The 24,717-nt window shown below is 37.3% G+C and overlaps 2 protein-coding genes across 4 annotated transcripts in view; both read left to right on the top strand.

The window, feature by feature from the left end:
- Positions 1–11,464, top strand: part of LOC139128522 (glycerol-3-phosphate dehydrogenase [NAD(+)], cytoplasmic-like) — a 30,451-nt gene extending 18,987 nt beyond the window's left edge. The window contains exons 4-9 of one of the 3 annotated variants that reach the window (XM_070694288.1): positions 3,529–3,667; positions 5,847–5,959; positions 6,425–6,655; positions 7,392–7,498; positions 9,404–9,532; positions 10,973–11,464. In XM_070694288.1, the coding sequence (XP_070550389.1) occupies positions 3,529–3,667; positions 5,847–5,959; positions 6,425–6,655; positions 7,392–7,498; positions 9,404–9,509 (696 nt within the window). In that variant the 3' untranslated portion in view covers positions 9,510–9,532; positions 10,973–11,464. The remainder of the gene's footprint in view (positions 1–3,528; positions 3,668–5,846; positions 5,960–6,424; positions 6,656–7,391; positions 7,499–9,403; positions 9,533–10,972) is intronic. The other 2 variants (XM_070694289.1, XM_070694290.1) reach the window with 2 other exon arrangements.
- A 7,758-nt stretch (positions 11,465–19,222) lies between these two features.
- On the top strand, positions 19,223–23,005 carry LOC139128514 (tax1-binding protein 1 homolog B-like). The gene is made up of 4 exons (XM_070694282.1): positions 19,223–20,279; positions 20,668–21,336; positions 21,613–21,709; positions 22,027–23,005. Exons 1-4 carry the CDS (start codon positions 19,257–19,259, stop codon positions 22,812–22,814), a joined length of 2,577 nt encoding a protein of 858 aa, XP_070550383.1. The 5' UTR covers positions 19,223–19,256; the 3' UTR covers positions 22,815–23,005.
- The last annotated feature ends 1,712 nt before the right edge of the window (positions 23,006–24,717 follow it).

The raw sequence follows: 24,717 nt of genomic DNA, 5'->3' as shown, positions 1-24,717 counted from the left end.
AGAAAGAAGCCATTAAAAGAACACATAGTTTTCTATTATTGAACCAAAAAGTTAACAGTAGTTTTGTCCAGACTTTGAATTCAGTGACTCTCTGTGTTCCTTGCTGCCAAATAGAAAAGTCCTATTCTTGATGTCACATAAAATGTACGCGTAGCTGCCATATTGGATTTCCATCTTGATTCATAGTTTCTGTTTTCCTTCTTTGTAAACACCATTTCATCATTTTAAGTTATTGTCTTTTATCCTCAAAGAATTGGGACTGCTGACTATAACACATTTCATTGTCATGTCATCATTTTTACTTGACGCTCACCATTTGACCTTTCACACTGACCATTTGACCTTTGACACTGATCATTTGACCTTTGACACTGACCATGTGATCTTTTAGCCATACCTGTACAGCTGCAGGCATAACACCATTAATTCACTTCTGGGCTAGTTACCCACGAAGATAGTTAGGAAGAAAAATAGTGCAGACCTTGAAGTTTTGATACCTGCATGGATGCTTGTCTAGATTGAACTTTACTGTGAAGTATTTTTGTAAAGATATTTTTCTGCCTGAATCAAAGTGCAGACTGTTGTGAATAATGGCTGGTAGTATGTGGAGTTCTAAGGCCAATTATTGGATAGAAATCATAATAATAAGCCTGAATTTGTCAAAAACACCACTGAGGGCGCTATTTTCAGTGCTAACTCAAATGCCCACACGAAAAATTCATCAGTAGTCAAGCTGACATTGACCTAACACCTGTTAAGAGGATTCATGTCACTGAATGTTTTAAAATAGGAAAATCGAGCTCAATGCTACTGTGGTGGCCTATGGGAAATGAATTAGTGGTCTTGAATCTCCATGTCTATTCTAATTGGCTGATTATGTAACTTTGTGTTTTAAATTTTCTCTATATTTCAGTTATTATAATTGAAGCTCAAATTTCACCAATTGTAATAATATTTCCAGGAATTTCGTAGTCAGTTTGATTCTGCAGAGAAAGATACAGGCTTGGAATTGGTCATTGTGTTTGACGGTCTATTTCCACAGTGGTTGTCATTTGACATGAATAGATTTTTGAACATGGACATAATCAGCAAAAAATAATTTGTATAGCAGAAACATTGAATTACTCCATTATAAATCCTCTAGAATATCTCCAGTTTTATTGTGCCAAAAGAGGCGCTATGCTTGGACCATTTCTACATATCTTCCATGTATAAAACACGGAACAAAGCATATAAGTGTACTATGTAAACCACGCAGTGAAATCAGTATCTTCTATTCCCTAGCTGATAGCATTTTCCAGAATTGTGTCATTGCATGTACAGAAACATGTATGGAGCAACTTCATGACATCTCCCTGTCTGTCCATGCCATTCCGGTCTGTGTTGTTATGGTTACCAGCTAGATCCCTGTCATGCCGTATCTCTGCTGCTCTATTGCACCATATGGTTCTTGGCTGTTGTACGTCTTGTGGTAGTAGTTTAAATCTTCAATGTGATAGCAGCATGGGTTAATGCACTGTGTGCCACTTCCTCAAGCTGTTACAGAGTATGATGTATATCTATGATGTGTTTCAGTGATCGAAATAATCGGTGGCAATGGTGGCATTTGCCACCAAAAACTGTCAATCTGCCACCAAAATTTTTTCTGGTGGTATTTTTCTGCCACTAAATTTTGGGTCATCATGTCATCGATCCTACAGCTTGAATGAAGGAACCACTAGTCTGAAGGAACACGCATTGTCATGACGGCGGAAAAAATCATTAGCCAAAAAAAACCCCAAACTAATTGCGACATTTTGGCATGAATGAAAACACAGCGTGAATCCAAACTTGTGATTGGCTAATCTCCATATCGATGACAGCAGCTTTTGTACACTGGACATGTTGTTGCCCTCTGTGATAGCCGCATATGCAGTCATACGGCACAAGATAAAAGCATGTTGTGACATTTTGAAAACAAAGCCAAACTGCAGCCTGCATGAATTAAATAACAATACATGTAAATACTTGCAATTCATTAGCCAGTACAGGGCTCAAAAATTCCTATCGCCCGACGCCCGTGGCTAGTGAATTTTGCGTTCGGGCAAGTAAAATCAATATGCTTCCCGTCCGACGGGCAAGTGCACCAGCGGTTGAATTAACTAATTACAAAGCTCTGGACAATTCAAGCTTGAAAACGTATTTCATTAGGTCTGTACACGCCTACAATCATTGTAAGTCCTTCAACTCTCAAAAGTTTTTTTCTGAAAACCCTTGAAAATCCGCCAGACATCGCAAAATAATCGTTCTTGCTGTTGTAAAACACAAAAGTCGTAAAAATACAGTTTTGCGACATGTTCTCTCCGACGACACGGAGTGAACTCACTGTTTTGTATGTGTGCCGTAAAGTGGTATGCTCTTGACAGTGGTATTCTCTTTGTGCAAGTGCAGCATGAGTCGTATGACAGTCGATCGGCTTCACGCGATCGATAGTGTAATTGCACCCTGTGCTTGGTAAATGGATGTAAACTTATTCGAAGCCATGGATCTCGGCAATGCTTACTGTTCACGTAAATCAACACCCAGATGAAAAAGTACAAGTTTACATCGTAGTCGAAACGGGCTCAGTCGACCAAGGAGGCCACATATTGCAGCTACGTAGTGCGTGAGATGCAGACAGTTTCAAATTACGTGACCTTGGTTGTTAGGGATCGGCTCTCACTTACAGAAAACAAATCTGCACTGAAGAGTAACGAAAACGAAACTTGAATCTGCTCTCTTGACGAATACATTTATCAAAATAAAACTTTGAAAGACGGCTGTGCTCAGTGAGTAAACATGTAAACAGGTAAAAGGGTTGCAGATGTACCTGTGCGTATGCATTGGCAGATAAACACTAGCAGAGTAGTTTGTAATCTCAGCTTGATAATAAAGAGCAGCAGCCAGCCATGCACATTGTAAATCACACAATCTTATTACTCTTATGCAAAGATTTTAATTTGGATTAGGTTGTGGAAAAATTCCAAATTCAAAGATGTTTTCTAGATGGCCAAATCTACAGAAAAAAACTAAAGTATTCTCACATTTCTTCTGCGACATTTCAGATTTGGTAATAGTCCTTCATTTTAACAAGAATGTAGTTCATGTTTGAATCTGTTTTTTCCCTCTTTGAATTCACTTCATATGGCCAAACTCTTGCTTTCTGTTACAAATTACTAGTACAGTTATTATAAATTTAGGGCAAGTATTTTTCCTGTCGAGCAAATAAAAATGAAATTCACGTGTCCCACGGTTGGTAAGTTTGAAAATTTTTTTTCGAAGCCTGCAGTATGGGTTGATTTTTTGTGACGTATACTCACCATATTTTCAAGAATTTATAAATTAGAATGAGTATGTGGCAATGACAAAATGTTGTATTATACCGATCACAAACTGCCACCAGATTTTTCATAATTGCCACCTGATTTTATATCCGGTGGCAAACTTTTGCCACAAGAAATAAAAAAAAGTATTTCTATCATGTGTTTATTAATTGTGTTTTCTTGACAGGGTTTAAACATCAAAGATAAAGGTTTACAGTTAATATCACATCTGATAAAGAGCACACTATCGATTGATTGTAATGTATTGATGGGTGCCAATCTTGCTCCAGAGGTCGCTGCTGGCAATTTTTGTGAGACTACAATAGGTGAGTATTGTCCCTCTCATGTTACTTGTGACTTGAAATGAATTTTACAGTACTTTGAAAGTTTGACAGGGCTCGAAATTAACTTTTTTCCCTGGTAGTCCACTTGCGCTACCATTTTCTGTAGTTGGTAGGCCACTGACAATGGCTGTAGCCCATGCATTTTGCAGTTTAAGGATATTTGTTTCCCTAATAAGGCCCCCCAAAAAAATATGTGCTGTTCCGATTACCCGATCTACCTCAATTTTATCCCCCCGACCCTAGACATTTTAGAGCTTCGTAAACCCGGAAGTAAAAATAATGATATGAAAAAACGTGAAACGCATGAAACTAATTTTAGTTCGATTTTGATACTTTTTGAACTACTTCAATAAAATACTGTTGAAACAATACCACGAGTAAATTTCGGTACGCTGATTTTGCATATGAAAGCCTATCAGCCAGTTGAGAGTTACGTTCACAAAAGCTCATTGCCCGATAAGGTTTCTGTGTCACATCATCTCTGTATGATTGAGAAAAGGAGACGAACTGAAGGTTTTGTGCATCATATGAATGTCCATAACACTCTGAAAATAATTCTGATAGCAAAATTGACACGAAAAATTGGACTTTACTGTCACAGAAACATGTTCAGTGCAGACTGCACAAGCATTGAAGCAAGCTGTGGTGTCAATGGGCCCGGTTTTTGAATTCAGTGAACAGACACTGACCCATTTTTCGGAGCAAATAAACCCTAAAATTAACTGTCGGTGACAACCAACCTTTCTGTTTGTTATTTTCACCATTCTAAAATGACTGAAAAAAAGCAACTGGAGCAAATCTGACATCGAGAAAAACTCGACTCAAAACAAGAGATCTGACCCTCTAAGTTGTTCGTTTTAGCTCTACTGAGTCTGCGCACAAAACTGCAAGACCAGCTTGGTCACGAGAAAAATACAGCTCACTGGTTTGGAAAGGGCAATGTTGATCCAAACTTACAGTAGTGAAGGATGATATACGCACAGTAAAACGTGACAAACAAGCACATTATTTTTTTCAGAAGCTACAAAACATTCTTTTGACTTTTTGTCTTCATTTAAGGTAGTATGCGCCTCGAAAGTGAAAGAAAAACTTTTGCTCAAACTTTTCTCAAAGAATATTTCAACCATTCTCTTTCAAAATCAAGAATAAAAATGAGGGGTCACTGTGCAAATTTGTTACCAGAGAAACAAATTACCCAAGATTTACGGATATTTTCAATTCAAACTGGCCACCAACTCTGTGTTAACTCTTTAGAAAAAACTAAGATGCTAAAAAGTTTTCTTACATCAAGAGCTTTAAAATGTACCTGCACAAGTGGTAGATCAGAAAAGGATGATAAAAATTATAGAATTTAAATATATGTCCCCCAGCATATAGAAAGTAGTCAGGACATCCAAACTGATTTGATACTATTCTGGTATGGTATATTGGAGTTATGGTACCACCAAAGTGGAAATAATAACTTCAAAACAAGCAGAAAATGGCAAAAAACTACATTGTTTCCTATCAGGCTATGAATTACCAAGTGTTACATCTGCATGGTGCAGTTATGTAAATTTCGTTCAGAAACAAATGCTGAGATTGCTTTGAAATATGGTTTGCAGGGTTTCTGCCATTTTTGGACAATTGTATTTTTAAGGAAATGCTTGTTATTGAAGGTCAAATAATGTCCTTCACACAAATCTCTTGATTCATTCTTTGGAATTAGGTTTGCAGGGTTCTAAAATACATGTACACACCTATTGCTTAAGTCTCCTTGGTAAATAACGGTTTGTGTTGGACATTTACCCGTTTGGCAATGACACTGAGATCGTTGTTCAATAACTTGGAGATTGTTTGGCACATACAATTGTCATATAGGTTTGACAGCATTGTCAGCACTGCCAAATTGTATATTATGGTTTAAGGAAACCAAGCACAGCCAAACACTACAATAAAGCTGGCATTTTATCCATTTTGATATACCACATCTGATCACATGTGAGCACAGTGTGTTTGACACTACTTTTCACAGCTTGTAATGACAGTTGACATTTGAATTCAGGTGTAGTCACAGTTTACATTTGAATTCAGGTGTACTGACAGTTTATGTTTGAATTCAGGTGTACTGACAGTTTACATTTGAATTCAGCTTGTAATGACAGTTGACATTTGAATTCAGGTGTAGTCAAACAAGAGTATGGACCACTTCTGAAAGAATTATTTGAAACAGAGACATTCAGATGTGTTATTGTAGAAGATGCTACTACCGTAGAACTGTGTGGTGCTTTAAAGGTATGTACAGTTAATGATTTTTGGGAATTTTGAATCTGTATGATTGGGTTTTACACAGAGTTCACAAGACTACAGGTAATCAGGAGTTTGAGAGATTGTAAGTTCAGGCCTTATACTTGTCAACCACTGTGTATTCTTGAATACAAGTGATTTTTCGCATTTCCTCAGTGTTGACATGTAGTTTTCGGTTCGGCCTTTATTCAGATACATGATAAAACAAACCTAAAAATGTGTAAAGGGCGAGATTACTTGAATGGAAACTAAACCTGAGCATATACATGTATTGTTACAACACTGATTTCATTGAATTATCATATTTTGTTAACTATTCTGGATCTAAAAATAATGTGCCATCCCTGCTGACCGACACGTACTGAATACACAAATGTATCTGTAATGAGGCTTTCTGGTTGTTCAGTAATTGTACAGTGTACTGGTATCTAACTCTATCTGCTTTGATTTCAGAATGTTGTAGCGGTTGGCGCTGGTATCGTTGATGGTCTTGGTTACGGGGACAACACAAAGGCTGCTGTAATCCGTCTTGGTTTGATGGAAATGGTGGTTTTTGCACAGACATTTTATCAAGGTGTTAAAACAGACACTTTCCTTGAAAGTTGTGGTGTGGGTGACTTGGTAACAACATGTTACGGTGGTCGTAATCGTCGAGTTGCTGAAGCTTTCGTCAAGACAGGGAAGGTAATTTGATGATACCATATTATGTTACTGTATGTCAATTTTACAAAAGTGTGTTGTCAAAATTTCAGTAATGTGGTTGCAACTGTGCACTAGAAATAGAAAGGAAATCAATTTGAATTTGAACAAGAAATAGATTAGTTGGTAGCACCAGTCAGATTTAGTGCCCAAGGGATATTTAAGTCAAATAGCATTATGAAGGTGAACTAATTCTTCAAATGCAATTCTGGTTGAGGGATTTGAAATATCTGACTACGCAGCATTGATCTCATAGTATAAGATCTTTGTAGGAACTGTAGCAACTGATATTGTGTTCACTATAAGATCTATGCAGTAATTGTTGCAAGCTGACCTACATACTGTCTGTGTAATAGATGATGAGTAGAATTCTTAGATACAGTAATAAAACCACTGGTCATTCCAACCAGTGAATATTTACATTTACATATGTCAGATTTTAATGAGTGCAAATTCAAAGTTTGTCTCTGTATGTACAAGGCTAAGACCTAATGATCAAATGATAGAATTTGAAAGGATGGATATATCCTCGAAACAGCCATTGAAATGATGCACTTTAATGTGTTGCTTTCCAGACAGCCAATCAAAGGGCACAGGTCTAAACTATTGAATGATTTGTTTGTAATCAGCCAATCAGCATCTAAAGTTAATGATTTTGTTCTGAAATTAACCAATCAAAAGGCTTGTCTTTTAACAATTGAATGTTTTGTTTCCTAAACAGCCAATCAAACAGTTGGAAGTTGAAATGTTGAATGGTCAGAGTTTACAGGGTCCTCACACAGCGAGGGAAGTGAATTTTATGTTGAAAAACAAAGATATGGAAGATAAGTAAGTATTGACTCTGTTGTTCTTACGCTGAAAGAGTTGTAAGAATGGTTGGCAACATTCTAGAAGTGGTACTGCAAAAAACTGATGATATCACATCCCTCAAAGACAAAATAGGAAGGCCCCTAAATCCAGCACTAGCATGTAACAGTACTTATTGAATATGTACTCACTATCATATGACATTATCATTTTGTTGTTGTACCGTGCTTTGAATTTTTCAACATGGCGTAGAGTGTCTTTTCAGAGCCATCTTAGTTGTTTGACCAGTTTGGGTCGTTTTGATTCACTCAACCAGAGTTTATTCATGATTATTCTTCCATTGCCGCCAGCAAAGACTCTGTCTAAAATGTCTTTTCAGTTCCTCTGTCAGTGAAGTACAGAACTTACATGTATCAGATGAGTTGATAATCTGAAAGGTTTTGTTGTCCATGATCTTCTGGTAACTTTAAATTTCTTCTCTAAAGCCATCGTTAAGAGCTTTCACCGTCGGCTGACCAGTCTGTTTGGATGTCTATATTCATCATCTGATTAGCAACTCACTTATTTCTTGATTGAGTCATAAAGTCACTTATAAAGGAACATTGTAGAAATCAACTCTGACAGAGAATAGCAATGTTTCAGCTAGACATCTTTATTATCTGATATTTATCTTATTCAAGTCTCACTGCATTATGTGTATTCCTATGTGATGTCTCTCAAAATGTAAAATTGCAACACTAGTTTCTCCAGTGTATGTCAGGTCTATTCGCTACCTACTACAACATATGTAATTACCAGGTCTAAAGAAAATGATGAAATTTTTACTTTGCTTAGTCATCCAGCTTAAATAGGCATAAGCTGTAACTTGTGGCAAGTTTTTCAGTATTCTGCTTCTGTATATCAACTACCTTGTCTGACCCGAATCCTTTTGTCACACAGCTTGTATGTGTGTAGTGATCATTGTTTATTTTTTACAAACGAATTCTAGTCCGGACTTGAATACAATTTTCAACAATAACAATGGAGAATATACCGGTACTCACATAGGTTGTGTTGATATGCTCGATACTTGGCATTAAATTACAGTTGAGGGATTCAATGCAGAAAGTGTAGGGAAACCACAAAACAAAAGTTCTGAAAAATAGGCCAAATTTATAGCTTATGGAGCTTTAAATTTTATCAAATGAGAGCTTAATATCAGCAACAATATCTCTGACAATATTTGTTTTATATGTAGTGTATCTGACATAGCAGTGGAATCTTCAAATAATGAAATGGTGTTGTTATGTCCACTTATTGTATCATGAATGCCGACTTCTTTCACCACATGTCAGCCTCCTCAAGAAATATGAACTTTGTGACAATATTCTGGTATTGAAGACATCATACTTTACGTTGATTTTTGTGTATTATATGCATTTATAATGTATTGCATCATTTGCCCTGTACCATGCATATTGGATTGCCACGTTGTGCCCTGTACCATGCATTTTAGATTGCCACCATTTTGCCTGTGCCATTCATATAAGTTTGCCATCATGTGCCCTGTACATGCAGTGTGCCCTCTTTTGTATTTCTTCTTTACAACTATTTGCTCTGCAATGTGCATAGTGTAACACTATTACATACCCTGTACCATGATGTTGTGCAATGTAATTACATGTGCCTTGTGCTATGTTGTCATATTCCATCGTGTGCCTTGTACCATGTGTAGTGAAAAACCATCATGTGCCTGTACCATGTAAAGTGAAAAACCATCATGTGTCCTGTACCATGTATAGTGTAAAACATTCATGTGCCTTGGTGCCCTGTACCATGCATAGCGCAATTCCATCATGTGCCCTGTACCATGTATGTGATGCATCCTTCTTTCTCTCTGAGTGTATTGTCTGACAATGTTCTGCCAACACTTTGCTTTTTATACAGGTTCCCACTATTTACAGCAGTGCATAAGATATGTAGTGAAGGCATGCCAGCCACAGAGATGATACAGTGCCTTCTCTCCCATCCTGAACACCAATTACTACTCTAGAATATGTTGTATGTAAATGAGTGGTGAGCTGATCCAATGGGCTCTCAGTTCTGCTTTGCATATTAATTGTCATCGCTTGCTAACACATCCCTTTCAATCACTGCATACTTCTACCATTCCACCGTCTAAACCATCTTGATGTGCCTTCTTTAGAAGACACAAATACATCAACTCACCAAAGTTTTGCCTTCATGTTTTGTGTAATGTTCCTCACTCTATCTATCCCCTTATCTATCTCACTTGCTTTGTTTTTTGTTTTGTCTTATTTGATATTTGTTTTGTCAAATTGTCTTGGGGTTAACCATGATGGTGATACTGATATATTGATATTAACAAACCCTGCACTGGTGTATCCTGTTTGTGTCAATAATTCCAAGGTGGAACAAATTAATCACATATAATAACCCTGATGTGACCATAGATACCTTTTCTGTAAGACATTAGTGTTACAGAATCGGCATGTCACTGTACACCTGTAATTTATAATGATTTCACAATTTTATCACAACAGATGTCAGACAAGTATTTCAGACTATTGGCCTTGAAATTGAAATCAACCGTAGTTTGTCAGAATAGGGAAACTTTTACTTAAAAACTAATTGCCAACTTGTATTTAAAAGTAGATGAGAAATAAACCCCCTGTCCAATAGATTTCATATGTCACTATGTAAAAATGAAATCTGTGTACAAAATACTACTAACAACCAGGGCAAGAGAAAAAAAATGAAGTATGTTTTTACAAACTGTCTTTCCTTAAATGGATTGTATTTCAACAAACTTTGCAGTATATTGTACATTATATTAATTTGATGAATTAGTGCAGGAATTCAGTACTTAGTCAATTTAAGAAAATGGCAAAAGTCAATCTGACAAGCTGAGTGGCCATCAATGTCCAGTTGTATAGAGTGGCCATCAATGTCCAGTTGTATATGCAATGCTTGTCTGTTAATACCCAGTCACAGGTGTTGGTCATTGCCACAATCATAAAACAACTCGTAACACAATTTTGATCAGTGATTTCCAATGACATTGACCTTGAAGATCAGTGATCTCCAATGACATTGACCTTGAAGATCAGTGATCTCCAATGACATTGACCTTGAAGATCTAAATGAGGAATTTGAGATGCCTTCTGACTGATGCATCATGGAAAATGAAACCTGATCCTCTTTCATTTATGGAAGTCTGATAGTTACATGATGCAGACAACTGAATTTCATTTTGTTTTCTGAACTGTAAAATCCAGTGACAAATATCATTAATTTACTCAACAGAAGTGCTATCTATCCATCACAACTAACAGATTACCATGACAACAGCTGCTAGGTTGCTACAGTAACTGCTGTTTTGGTCACATAAATTATTAAACCAGACTACTGCATCAAAAAATTATAGCTAACTTCCACCTACCCATATTGCTACAGACTGTTAACTGGTTGTTTGTTATTTGTTTAATATTTCAGATTTCCTCTTTTCACGGCAATACATCGTATCTGTGCTGATGGTCTACCTCCTCAAGAAATGATTAAATGTCTTCATGATCACCCTGAACATCTGTAGTCACATGACCTCCATAAGTCACATGACCTCCACATCACATGACCTCATTGATGTCTCTTACATTCTCTGTAATTGTAAATTGTGGCATTGTGAAAGGATTATGTTGACACAAAAAGACTAGCTTAGGGTACTTCTGCTCTTTTCATTTTATTTCTGATTTTTGTGAAAAATGTCACTTCACTTGGTGTGTTTTAATTTAATTAGTTGCCTTCTTGTCAATAACTTTGTGAACTGTATCATAAATAATTCTCTTTATGTTGAAAGGTTTATTGTATTTTACAAATCTGGACAATCAAACTATTTATTTTGAAATCAGAGAGAATCGACAATGTGACAAAATAGCGCTAAGTAGTACGTTTATGATATAAAGGTGAATGAATTCTTTTGTTATGGAATTGATGATATGGTCATTTCTTGTCAGTAATCCCATCAAAGAAGGCAAGTTATCCTGTCATCTTATCACCCTTTCTACTCTGGAAAAGAATAATCCTCAAAAAGGTATACTGTCACCTGTAATCTAAATATGCCCATATATGGTCAAAGGGGCATTCCTTGGCATTCAAAATGCCCGTGTGAGGGCGCTGTTTTTTAAATCTGTGATTTGTTAGATTTTCTCTTTCCATGGTAACTGTGGCAAAATGGGAACAGGTGACAGTATACCTTTTATATTTAGTCCCTGCTGGACTAAGGCCCGAATGGAGTAAGGCCCCAATGGGGACTCATTGATTGGGTTGTGTCCGTCCATGCATCTGTCCATCAGGAATTGTTTCTCAGACAAGACTGATTTGTCACAAAGTTGGTACAAGGACAACACTCTTTGACATGTATATGCAAGTCAATTTATTTCATCACCCAATCCAATATGGCTGGCATCACCCAATCCAATATGGCTGCAAGAGAGACATTAGTTTATGTTTGTACCACCGCAGATTTTGTGTTTCAGCTGGTTTCCGCCGTGTTACCAAATTTGAATATTATGGAAAAAACGTACCAGATGTCTACAGAATATGACATGTTCACTTTTGATTGGACAGTACTTTACTACGGCGCTGTCATTCGTTTCTGGAATTTGGTGACCAAGGCTTTACGAGTAAATAAAACACCCTGAATTGAGCACTCTGATTGGTCAATCAACAGTAGATAGTTTTTACTGTTGTAAGATGCAGTTAAGTTGTGCCGTCCTTGGTAATATTCCCATTCTGGACAATGTCAAGTCAAAATTAGTCTTTGTTTTAGATATTGTTATTATTATGTAAATCATTACAGATACATCTGTACTAGAGTCTAATATACCGTATGGTGATAATGAAACCTGTAATGTAGGAATTGCTAGAAAAACTGAATCCAATTTAGTTCTCATGACAGTATAATAGAAATGACTTTACAACAGTGTAGCCCAGTTTTAGACTAAGACCTAGAGAGATTTCTGTCAGTGATTTTGTATCCATAAACTAAATACAATGACAATGGCTATGTCAGAACTTGTAATTGGAAAGACAAGGAGAGGAAATATTTAGTAGTCGAGATTTTTAGATCGACACTGTAATGTGACAGTACTTGGTAGAATTACTGACAAATTGTTGACAATAACGGACATGTCCAGATATACCAACAATTAGTTCTGAATGTAGTATCACAATTTATCAGATATATTCATAATGAATTCTGAATTTGGTACAACACAGAAGTGAATTACACTTCGTAATCTGACAAACTTCAAAATTATCCATGGACTTTTTGACTATGCAAGGCTGTTCTATAGACTGAAAAACTTGGCCATGTATTGGCATTGCATCACTCTGCAACCTCTGACCTGTAGAGTAGGGTCAGAGGTCACTTAGCTCCTGAGTGCCTGTACAGTTGAATTTCACTCTTGCCTGCTGTAATGTAGACAGAGTCAATTAGGGCCAAAGGTCATTGATGCAATCAAAAAGTATTGCAAATGTCTTGCTGATCAAAATTTTGTTCATAAATCGTGTAAACTGTTTCCATGGTGATGATGATCAGAGATGTCTTGATAATTCTGTTTTGTCAGTGAATTTTTAAGAAAATATCAGGGAACTATTAATTTTTTGTAGATTTTATTGCTATTGTGTTCTGTGACCTTATGTTAATGACCTTTGTATTTATGCAAATGATTCAGTTATGTAAGTCAGGTACCCCTTGTACACAGTCCCTTGTGGAGGGACTGTGTCTTGTACACAGTCCCTTGTGGAGGGACTGTGTCTTGTACACAGTCCCTTGTGGAGGGACTGTGTCTTGTACAACAAAATAAGAGTGATCTGAGCAATTTGAAAAACCTAAGCTGCACTTTAAATCTTCATGAAGACAAAAAACAGGGATGATAGACTTCAGAAGATAGTGAAAATGATTTCAAATGTTGATGTCGGCATTTCATTGATTTCAGTCATTTTAATATCAGGAAACTTTTAAGCAAGTCATTGTAATTGTTTTATTAGTGAAATTTATAAGAAATGAAATAAGGTTTTGATGAATGGAGTGTTTGTGCATGCTGCTTTTCCTAAACTAATTCTCATCATTTCACAGGGATGTTCAATATTTGAAATTGTCAACCATACATTAAGGCAGAATGTTTGAGATTATCAAACACACACTAAGCAGAATGTTTGAGATTATCAACCATACATTAAGGCAGAATGTTTGAGATTATCAAACACACACTAAGCAGAATGTTTGAGATTATCAACCATACATTAAGGCAGAATGTTTGAGATTATCAAACACACGCTAAGCAGAATGTTTGAGATTATCAACTATTCACTAAGCAGAATGTTTGAGATTATCAAACACGCACTAAGCAGAATGGTGCTGACATTTGCTATTTTATTTTAGTTCTTTGTACATTGGTTACTGAATTTATTTGAAAATTTTCTCACTGCATTTTATTGTAAAGACAAGAAACAATATCAGAATAATGTTGATAAGAATATCTTCATGACTCATCTTTCTCCATACATCCACTGTCCCAGCCATTGTGTCTGCTAAGTGTCACAGCATGACTCATCTTTCTCCATACATCCACTGTCCCAGCCATTGTGTCTGCTAAGTGTCACAGCATGACTCATCTTTCTCCATACATCCACTGTCCCAGCCATTGTGTCTGCTAAGTGTCACTGCATGACTCATCATCTTTCTCCATACATCCACTGTCCCAGCCATTGTGTCTGCTAAGTGTCACAGCATGACTCATCATCTTTCTCCATACATCCACTGTCCCAGCCATTGTGTCTGCTAAGTGTCACTGCATGACTCATCATCTTTCTCCATACATCCACTGTCCCAGCCATTGTGTCTGCTAAGTGTCACTGCATGACTCATCATCTTTCTCCATACATCCACTGTCCCAGCCATTGTGTCTGCTAAGTGTCACAGCAGAATCTCAAAACATACAGTCTCCTAGCGGTGTATTTTAAGTTCATGTTCTTCAGTACTTTTTGAGTTAATTTTTTTGTGAATAAATGTTTAAGTATCTTCCACACATTTATTTTGTTAGTAAGTTCTGTTTATTTTTAATGAAAATATGTGAATCATGCCATGTTTGCCCGCCTTGAAGATTGCAAGTCACTCAATGTATCAAGTCAGAGTAAAGAACTTCCATGAGTTTCAGCTTGCTGAAAACATTCCAGGAGAAGATTTGATCTATGATGTATTCCAAACTAGTTACACTTATTTTGTAGGCTGTGCATTCTGGAAAACCTACATGACATAAATGTATTAATAAGGAAATCACTACTTTTTGACGTTATGTAAAATGACTTTCAGAAGCATACAACACCCATGAATAGCGCTGTTCACGGTTACAGGTTTGTTACTAAATATAGCTGTACGCGCGCGACATCGGACACGCAGCTTGAAATGCGGACAAATTTTATCAATGTTGCATGCGTGGCTGTTTTTGCAGCTTGTACTCTGAGTCGTGAATAATTTTTTTAGTATTCACTGTTACACAAGCAGTCGCCCACTGAGATGTATTTTCGTCGTTCTTGCATGCGTAATTTTCAAAAGCGTAATCTAAATATGCGGACAAATATTTATTTTTTCATATTAATGAGAGAACAGTGACGTAAACTGTGAACGACCCTATTACTCTGTTAATAATTTGAAAACTTTATGCAGAACACTGAATGGGACTCCTCATGTGACCCATTGTGTCTTCTCTCATTTGTCATTAGCTCTCCACACAGGTTACCATTGTCAGGTACCAGCTAGGTAAAGGCTTTCAGTGTGATCGATGGAATGGAGATTTTGGAGATACCAACCACATTAGGCTTAAATCTGATTGGTTGTACAGCGGTTAGGGAGTACCAGACGAATGAAAGGGCTTCAATCCAGATTAGGAAGACGAAATAAACAAATGTAGAAATTTATTGTCTCTTACAAAGATGGTCAATCCATAATCTGTAACGTATAACATACTCTGAGCGAGAAGTTAGTCTATCGATTCTAGACGATGGTGCTCAGGATGTTACCATAGCAACTCGGGGTCGACAAGCATCACTATTCTTGTTTCAATAATCTTATCTATAAGTTTATACTTTTAAAAACAAATAAAGTCGGCTAATACTTCTGATTGGAAGGGATCACCACTACCGTTTTCACCGACTTTCCTTAAGATGGTTATATTTGTGATATTATTTACTTGAGATCACCTCTCAACTGAATGCTTTGCGTTAAATCGATCACCCGATCATGTTTGAAATCAAATTACTAAGAAAGCTAACGGGGCTTTACAGTAAAATCCCACTTAGCTTTCTCAGTAATTTCTGAGTAATTTGAAATGATGATATGTGAACTCTAGAAGTTATTCTATTTTTTTCAACGGTAACTGCGCGGTGCAAGCATATCACGGTGTTTACAACCATTACCCGAATTCGAAAGGTGACATGATGAAAGACGGCCAAATTTCAGTCAGAAAAGTGGCGAGTAGTTTATCATGAAGAAAATTTATTACACTTTATTGCTAATTCGGATGTAGGATCACCTTTGTCATCTTGTTGTAAAAATTGCCACACTGAACAACATAGATAGTTGTAGTATTTCTAGACACTGCATTATTTAGGATATGATTCGTAATAGCAAGGCGATCTGATTCAATGGCCAACTATGGACCAACTTGTGCCGTGTCAATTATTTAAACAGATTCTGTACAAAACCAGAATTAAAGCGGGGCTGTTGCAAATTTGTAGATGTAGGATACAGTTTACTGTGTACCTGTAACTTTTTAGAGACATTAGTTGGATTAAAACTTGTCTTAGGCAATACCACGATTGGAAGTAATTTGGTACAGTAGAATATTGTGGTAATTATGGTTTAATCACAGACAAAACGAAAAAAATTCTGTGGTTTAATGAGAAACTGTAAGCTAATATACTTTTTTATTTTGCGATTCACTTGTATGTGAATTTTGTAATATTGCAACTTTCGGCTATAGGGCACCTAACACTTTTGATAAATTTGAACAATTAACAGATAAACAGATGCTAGTCTCTCAAATAAGCCCCAATCGTGTTCAATCCGCTTATCAATATTTTTCACCGGGGGAGTGTTATTTCGGGGCAACAGGAGATATGGAGACGATACGGATCGTATTTAAAATTTGGACTGATGCCAAGCCCTGTCTGTGTGCAGCCTATCCATGGGTACTTGACATATATTTTAGCCTGAGTGTGTGCCGACTTTTACATGACTTGGAAAAAATATCTTAAATTCTCCTTTTAGACCCGCACCCCCTCAGGAAAGATTGATAAGTGCATAACTCACAGAGGGAAAGTTTTCGCCAAGACATGCTCTCAACAAGATATCGATCAAAGGCTTTAGGTAGATCCTAAAATGAAGGCCTTTCGCTGTAAAAATTAATCCTGATGTAATAAAGGTACTCTCTATTGAACACATCAACACATCACCATAGACGATAAAGTGATCATGACACTGATGTGAGGTCAAACCACAGGGCCTGGCGAGAATTATTAGTGTAGCAGTTATGAATATGATCAATAAATGTCTTGTATTAAACTATTTTTCATTATACAAGCCTTACCTGTGTCTAGTGTGTGACTATACTTTACGCTAGCTATCCCTGTATAGTATTTCAAAGAAAACAGTCTATATCTGTTAATTGCCCTCCCTAATCCCCTTCATTAATTTTTCTGCCGATCACTGACGCGAGGGCTTATCGCCCTGACCAAATAACTCGTTAGCAGCTCATAACGAGTTATTTGGTCAGGGCGATAAGCCCTCGCGTCAGTGATCGGCAGAACAAATTAATGAAGGGGATTAGGGAGGGCAATTAACAGATATAGACTGTTTTCTTTGAAATACTATACAGGGATAGCTAGCGTAAAGTAATAGTCACACACTAGACACAGGTAAGGCTTGTATAATGAAAAATAGTTTAATACAAGACATTTATTGATCATATTCATAACTGCTACACTAATAATTCTCGCAAGGCCCTGTGGTCAAACATACCTTTACCGACGACGATTCGTAAAAGACAAAAGCAACAAGATTTTATTCATAAAATCATTAAGATAGCATTTTTAAATGAATATCAAGATTTGTGATTATTTATTTATTTATTTATTTATTTATTTATTTATTTATTTATTTCCACTTCAATTATTGATTTTTAATTAACGGTATACATAATTAGCCTTTCGTGACAGATTAATCAATGTAAATTTAATGAAAATGGGACCAGGCTCGATTAGCTCTAAACTATTATTTCTGACTCGAACTTTGCTTTTTTTCCTCGCCACCATTTAGTGTGACTTGTATATTTGTATATTTGATATTGGTAATAAAGTATAAAGTATATATGGTATAAAGATTTGGCATGTTCGCTGTAGGCCCTCACGATATGAGATTTATGCCTGTCTTCTTGTGTCGGCCGCGGTCTTTTATTTTGCCCACGATCGCAGTCGCGCGCCCTCTCAAGTTAATTCTGCGCAAATCACTCGCTGCGTGCGGACACATATCGCCAATAGTTCTTTTACCGGTTCCATGATGCAGTGCGCGCCAGGGTATACAAAGCGTACGTTACGCATAGAACTTTTTAGCCGTAGGGTACACGCAGGGTACGTTACTCATAGAACTCTATGGCAGGGTACATCCTGACCTATATTTTTCGTTGCTGATGGTTAGATTATACACGGGGCATTATTTGGCATTGCAAATTTGTGTCATTCTTCTATAACAATCCGTTGTACAACACAAATCAGCATGTTTTCGCTGTTTTGAGCTTATATACGATGTTTGATAAAGTCACTGCAATGCATTGTGGGATAACCGGGAAAAGGTCTATGACGCGTTCTGCCGGAACAGTGAACGGCGAATCACCATAGAAACGACACGCGCGGTTCAGATGATGCGGGGTCTTTGTTCCATTATTTTGACGTCACATATTCCATACGTACGACGCTGTGATTGGGTAAAAGTTTTGCAGATACAAATACACATCATAACGTGGTTCAGACAATACGAGACGACGTGGTGATTATTACGTACGTTTAAAAATAGGTTTTAGAATTCACAAGACATTGCGTTTACTAGTTACTTAGGAAAGTAAGTGATTTTTTTTAATTTAAAATCTTCGTTATGTTTGTTTTAGAACTCACAAAATTGTTATTAAGATCAGATGTTTGTTGATTAGAAGTGTCAAAATTTATATTCAATTCACTGTCCGTACAATGAAATAATTCGCTGGAGCGTGCCGTATCCTATTGACCGTTCATGTAAAAAAGAAAAACTGACAGAGTCAAAATTAGGTATGCGTTTTTAAAAGCAAGCAACATTATCATGAGAATAGCAATGTTCACATTGACGCCATACAACGGCAATGTCAGTGTTGAAAACAACAATGTTCATCCGTTGAAAAAGGAATATAGAATGAAATATTTTCATGGACCAAACATTTGAAAGATGATTATCGATATAACGATTGTAATATCGGACTCAGAGGACACACACTAGGGAGTGGATATTTATGAACAACTCTGTTATCCTGTCTGTGTGACCGTTGGAAAATTAGTAACCTCTAACTTATCTACTATCTTATCATTTATAATTACTGCAGTTTCATAGATACATCGTCAATAACAAGACGAAGGAAGGAAGACGAAGGAAGGTACAACAAGACGAAGGAAGGAAGACGAAGGAAGGCCCAAAATGGCCGGTCCTAGTCCGGTCACTTCATCCTCGTCCAGTGACATTTCGGACTGTGAGACCATCAACTCTTCGGCTGAACTTGTCAAGTTCAACGACGTCCATCGCATCTATCTTCCAAACGAAGATATTTTCGTCAGCTACACTGTGGGAAATAAAATCACGCAGTCATCACGTGATTGGATCGCCATTTATCCAGTCAATTGGTCGTCTGAGAAAGATTATGTAACATTTCAGTGGGTTACCAAGGTTACGGATGAAGATCCAAAATGCCAGACTCATAACGTATTGTTTCCTTCAAGAACTCTCACGTCAATCAAGTCGTCATGTGATCAATATCGGTTTGTTTACGTCACCAAGGACAGTGACATTCTCGGTGCTAGTGACAGTTTTGTTTTCAACGATGACAGTGAAAAGGTGGAAGATCATCACGGATCAAATGACGTCACACAAGACACAGATAAATGTCGTCTGAGAATCGTAGAGACTGGCTCTAATTCTGATCGCTTTGATCTCTTTGACTTCATCGACGATCATTTTAATCCGCCACGAAACCAACACAAATCACCGTCTGACTCTGAAGATGACGTCACTCAACTGTCAGACGACGCCACAGCACAATCCTTCAAAATTGATTTTCGACCAGACAAACGTTCATCTTCGACTTTCGGTGCACGACGAAGAAAACGGAAAAACAAGAAACTGAGAAGAGACATGAAGGGCAAAACTCGCTCAGTGACACCGTATGACAGGAAGAAACAAACTCCAGTCCATCACGTTGACAAGGAAACGCTGAAATTTGAAGACAAAGACGAAAATAATCTTAGAAGTTCATACGTCATCGGCCGAGTCAATCTCTTGTTGGAAGATCACCATAGCAATAATGAGCGAGCTTTATTGCCTTACAATCCAAACCCTCTGTTCACACCCTGTAGAACGCCCCCAGCGGTAAAGTCTGGTAACACCACACATCCAATTGCAGCTGTTGACAACTCAACTGAACCTATGGAGGGTATAATAACCACGGTACTAATATATAATTTTCATCATTACTTTAATCTCAGTACAATGTATTAATAATATAACTTGAGTTTCATGCGTCTTGCAATCTCCAGAGAGGCAGTCAGATTGCAAGATGAAACTTAATTGACAGATATCATCATTTTGTAATTGATGTAATTGATATTATTATGTCTACAACTTCTTAGGCGTCGAGCAATGTCATTCAAACGAGAATATCTTGTGTGAGTGTGTGTGTGTGTGTGTGTGTGTGTGTGTGTGTGTGTGTGTGTGTGTGTGTGTACAATTTCTTTACAGTCATATTTGAAAACAGTTGCAACTCTGAACAATGGAAAGATGCATATTTGAGTTTTGAAATTACGTAAAGAATATTGAATGAAGTAATCTCTTTCAGATATTGAAGCGTTTAACGAGTCCAAAAGTTGAAGATGAAGAGAACTTTAACGAACGACTGGCCACGCTGATAGAATCAACAAGTTTTCCTACGCCCAGACTATCTCTACCTACGGTCACATGGTACGGTCCACTGGAACGATCCATTCTAGAACAGGAGCACAGGTTTATCCGTACAAACTACCAAATGCAGTGTTTACAGAGAGAGAAGAAGGAGCTGGAAGTTCAAGTTCAACAACTTGAGGCCGACTTGACGTCGAAGAATATCTTAACAGAAGAGCTGATCAAGCAGATAAAAAGTTTGATTTCTGAAAACGGAGCTTTGTGTCATCTGAGTGAAAAGCTTGGAAATGTTGAAAGCAGACTACATCTAACCTTCCTAGCCAATCAAAAACTAGAAGACGAGAAAAAGTCTATGTTGAATGAGAAGGCGGCGTTGGAGGAAAGAGTTTGTAAAGTGACGAATGAACTGAGAGAACGTCCGACCATAGATGAGTTGGAGAAAATAAAGAAAGAACATATGAACACGGAAATGCAAAATCAAGAGTTGATTAAAGAGCATGGAAAGATGAAAGATCGAAATGAAGAACTGGAAAAATACATGGATGGAATTATGTACACACTGGCATCGGAAGGATACACTCATGTACAGGACGTAGATGGAAAAGAGGTTATTATGCAAACATAAATTGGAAATCTTTATGCCTAACCCACTGAATGTTCAACATTTTAATAACACATCGTTTCAAAAAGATTCGTGACATCAGTAACTCATATCTGCTTCGACTATTTGAAGTTTGAGTTTTTGAAGCATTTTTTGGATGCTGTTACTGCGTTGCTATAAGCAAAAGTATATCCTCAACGTTGCCTAAATAAAAGTAAGGGCCCGTAGTCTTTTCATTTGCTTACTTTGATGAAATGTCTCATTTTTCTGTTTCCTGAACAGATAGAGCTTAGTGCCTTTGAAGACAAGATGCGTAAAGGTAGTTTAATCAGAGCCACTAAATCTGGACAAAATGTTGACAGTAAAATCCGGACAGATTGTGAGTATTTTACAAGTTATATTTCTGCTTTCGCAGCCCTTCCCTAAACTCCAGATGTGAGTCACTTTGCGTGCATATGTCTGACTTTCCTTGACAGGTTTACATAGCGTCTAAATGACTGATACGATACCGATTTCAATGAGGATAAATTTCAAAGCGACTCGTGAGACTTTCAATTTTGGTTGTTTTACATCAAACACGATGATAAAAAGTGGTTTCATCAAGTTCTCTCTCTCTCTCTCTCTCTCTCTCTCTCTCTCTCTCTCTCTCTCATATTTGATCGTTTTTCATCATTTCCTGTTCTATACCAATCCAAGGTTTACAACGCAGTGGTCTGCCAGGTTTACGTCGCGTTCAAATGCTCAACATTTCTGCCGCAGTATCTAATCTTCAGTCTGAGAACCAACATCTCCAACGAATCCTGAACGACGCCTGTGAACGGGAAAAGTTCTTAAACAACGCATTAGCAGCCAGAGAACGTCAACTTGTGGAACTACAAGGAGAGATTACCAAACTAATCAGCATGTTGAACGATGCAATGGCCAAGGAAAAACAAATGAATAATGATTTGGAGTCTGAAAAACAACAACACAGCAGCCTTGAGAGAAGCAACAGCGCTCGAATTCGAGAACTTCAGGAGAAAGTGATCAACCAACAGGATATCATCGACAATCTCACCAGCCAGTTATCTCCTGCTAAATTTGAAGTTGTTTCAGAAAATAAGAACTACCAGTCACGTGACCAGCCGAATCAGTGGAAAGGTTCAGGGAATTTTCGTCACCATGGAAACTATCAATCCAAAGTTTACACTGCGTCTTCACAACGTCGACCATTCCCTGGTGGCGCCCACAGAATGAAAACGTCACCTCGTTCGCAAACTGTAAGATCACCGGCAACTCTTGCGGGACTGGCGGGAACAGCATTGGACGAGTCCCGTGGTGGAAATGCCAAAAATGCCCCAGCAGCAAACGACACCAACTCATCCTCGTTCGCGACCAATAGCAACAACTCCACTAATAAGATAGATTGGGCCGAAATGTCCGAAACTGTAACTGAAAGTCGGCCCCGACACTCCAAACGTCGATCAATGATGGCGCGTTTGTAGTTATGCGACCCTGATTTTGGATAAATTTTAACGATCCTCCGCTGCTGATTTGAAAATGATGTCAAATTGCAACAAATTTATTCCTCCGATGTATGAATATTACAACATCAGACGGCAAGACATCAGCACATGACTGTCAAATTTTCCAACAGATTTCTGTCATTTCGAAGAGGTATTAAAGATCATCGATTAACAACAATAATTGACGTCCACTTTCATTTTATTTTATTTCATTTTACTTTGTGAAAATCTTAAAATGACATTTCTGTAAAGTAGATGTCCAGGCTGACATGTCTGCATGGGAAGGGAAAGAGAATGGAGTTTGACATGCGTTTCTCGCTGAATATATGAAATATTGGCACTGACAGCATACATATGCAAACATACCTTCATGCACTTTAAATTGTTGCCGATTATCTATACATACCGAAGTACAGGGCTGGGTGATTTATTAACACTAAAAATAGCAGAATAATTTTAATGAACATCGAGATCGATATGATGGCTAATTATTCACCAAAATACTGATTTGTTTCTGTTGTTCATTTACATCCAACGTCACGTGACTTTGTCGCCCTGGTTCCCTCATCGTTATTTGTATGGTATGAGTTTGTTACATCAGATGAAGAACACAAAATAAATAACAGAAATCAATAGATTAAAGTCTACAATGTGATGGGGTCACTGAAAATAATCCTAGCTGAACTATAGTCTAGTATGCGACTAAGGTAAACGGTACATCACGATATGTTAATTTGTCCAAATAAAGTTTAAGTATGGGCAAGGAATTCAGAAAATGTAATCAAGCCAGTAATTCTTTTCTAAAAACGACGTCAACAGCCATGAAAAGTCATAAAAAGATAACCCCAGATTTGAATACGATATGTTTGGTAGGATGAATGAGTGGTATAATTGTTAACGGAATATATTTTAAAACACGATGACGTCATCAATATTACACACAATCACAAATAATCTTGGCGGATTTCATGTCAGCAACACATTTATCGACAGGCACTGAATATTTGGATTAATGAATAAATATTGAATAAACAAATGTCGGCGATTTCTCGTAGCGACAGACTCAGCTACAGACATTTTGTGTTTCCAGTAACGTGTCTCAGAAATTAAGGGTAGATAGGTCGGAAGATTATGTTCCTTTTTGTTGGTTGAGACTTATAAAATACGGTAAAATTCAGAGAATTTGCTTGGATGTTTTTGAAAAGCAAAAAAAAAGAGAAAAAATGTCCAGGGTCGCATCGGCGGGTTTTCTCGGGTAGGTCGGGTTACCGGCAACGCATATTTTTTGTTTGGCCTTTGGTTCAGCTGTCACTCCCGCCTTTTAAAAATAATCCCTTACTTGCCATGGCTAGTATGCTGCTTAGACTTTATTGAGTATATGAAAGTGTCGCAATCTTGTTTTTTTTTCGTAAAAAATCTAAAATTTGTTTTTACTCCACAGGGTTAGTATTGGCATAGAAGCTGATGTCAAGTTTAACTTTCGATACATTTTAGGCAATTTTATTTTGAAATGGACACGGTGTCCCTGAGTTTTATCGTTGATTTCGAATCAAGATTGAATGATTGACGATCTCCTTGGGAAGTTTAAGCAAAAGTTGAATTTTTTTCACTTTTGAGGCGCACGCTAAATTCATGTAAAATTTGTATATAGCCGGCCACATTCGCATCTTGGTTACAAAACTATTGACAAAATAGACGAACATTTCCGCGTTACCTTGTGACACCTAGTTTATCACGTGACTGTCCTTCGTCACCTGTCAACTTTCTTTAAAATTCCCAGTTGTTGCTTGTAGGTCTCTGGGTAGTGCTTTCGATTGTTCATATTTTAATTGAATGTTAATACATAGTCGTACTGTTAAAAGTTCAGCTTGCAGAAAACGAC

Source organism: Ptychodera flava, unplaced genomic scaffold (genome assembly GCF_041260155.1).
Source record: "Ptychodera flava strain L36383 unplaced genomic scaffold, AS_Pfla_20210202 Scaffold_57__1_contigs__length_852473_pilon, whole genome shotgun sequence".
NCBI lineage: Eukaryota > Metazoa > Hemichordata > Enteropneusta > Ptychoderidae > Ptychodera > Ptychodera flava.
The sequence above is the reverse complement of the archived record's forward strand: the minus strand, read 5'-3'. Positions and strand labels throughout refer to the sequence as shown.

What these genes read in the sequence shown, in the direction of transcription:
- LOC139128514 (XM_070694282.1), top strand. Translation starts at nt 19,257, where the DNA reads ATGGCCGGTCCTAGTCCGGTCACTTCATCCTCGTCCAGTGACATTTCG. An exon ending in AGGACGTAGATGGAAAAGAG is followed by an intron (nt 21,337 to 21,612) that starts GTTATTATGCAA and finishes TTTCCTGAACAG; the next exon opens with ATAGAGCTTAGTGCCTTTGA. An exon ending in CAGTAAAATCCGGACAGATT is followed by an intron (nt 21,710 to 22,026) that starts GTGAGTATTTTA and finishes TACCAATCCAAG; the next exon opens with GTTTACAACGCAGTGGTCTG.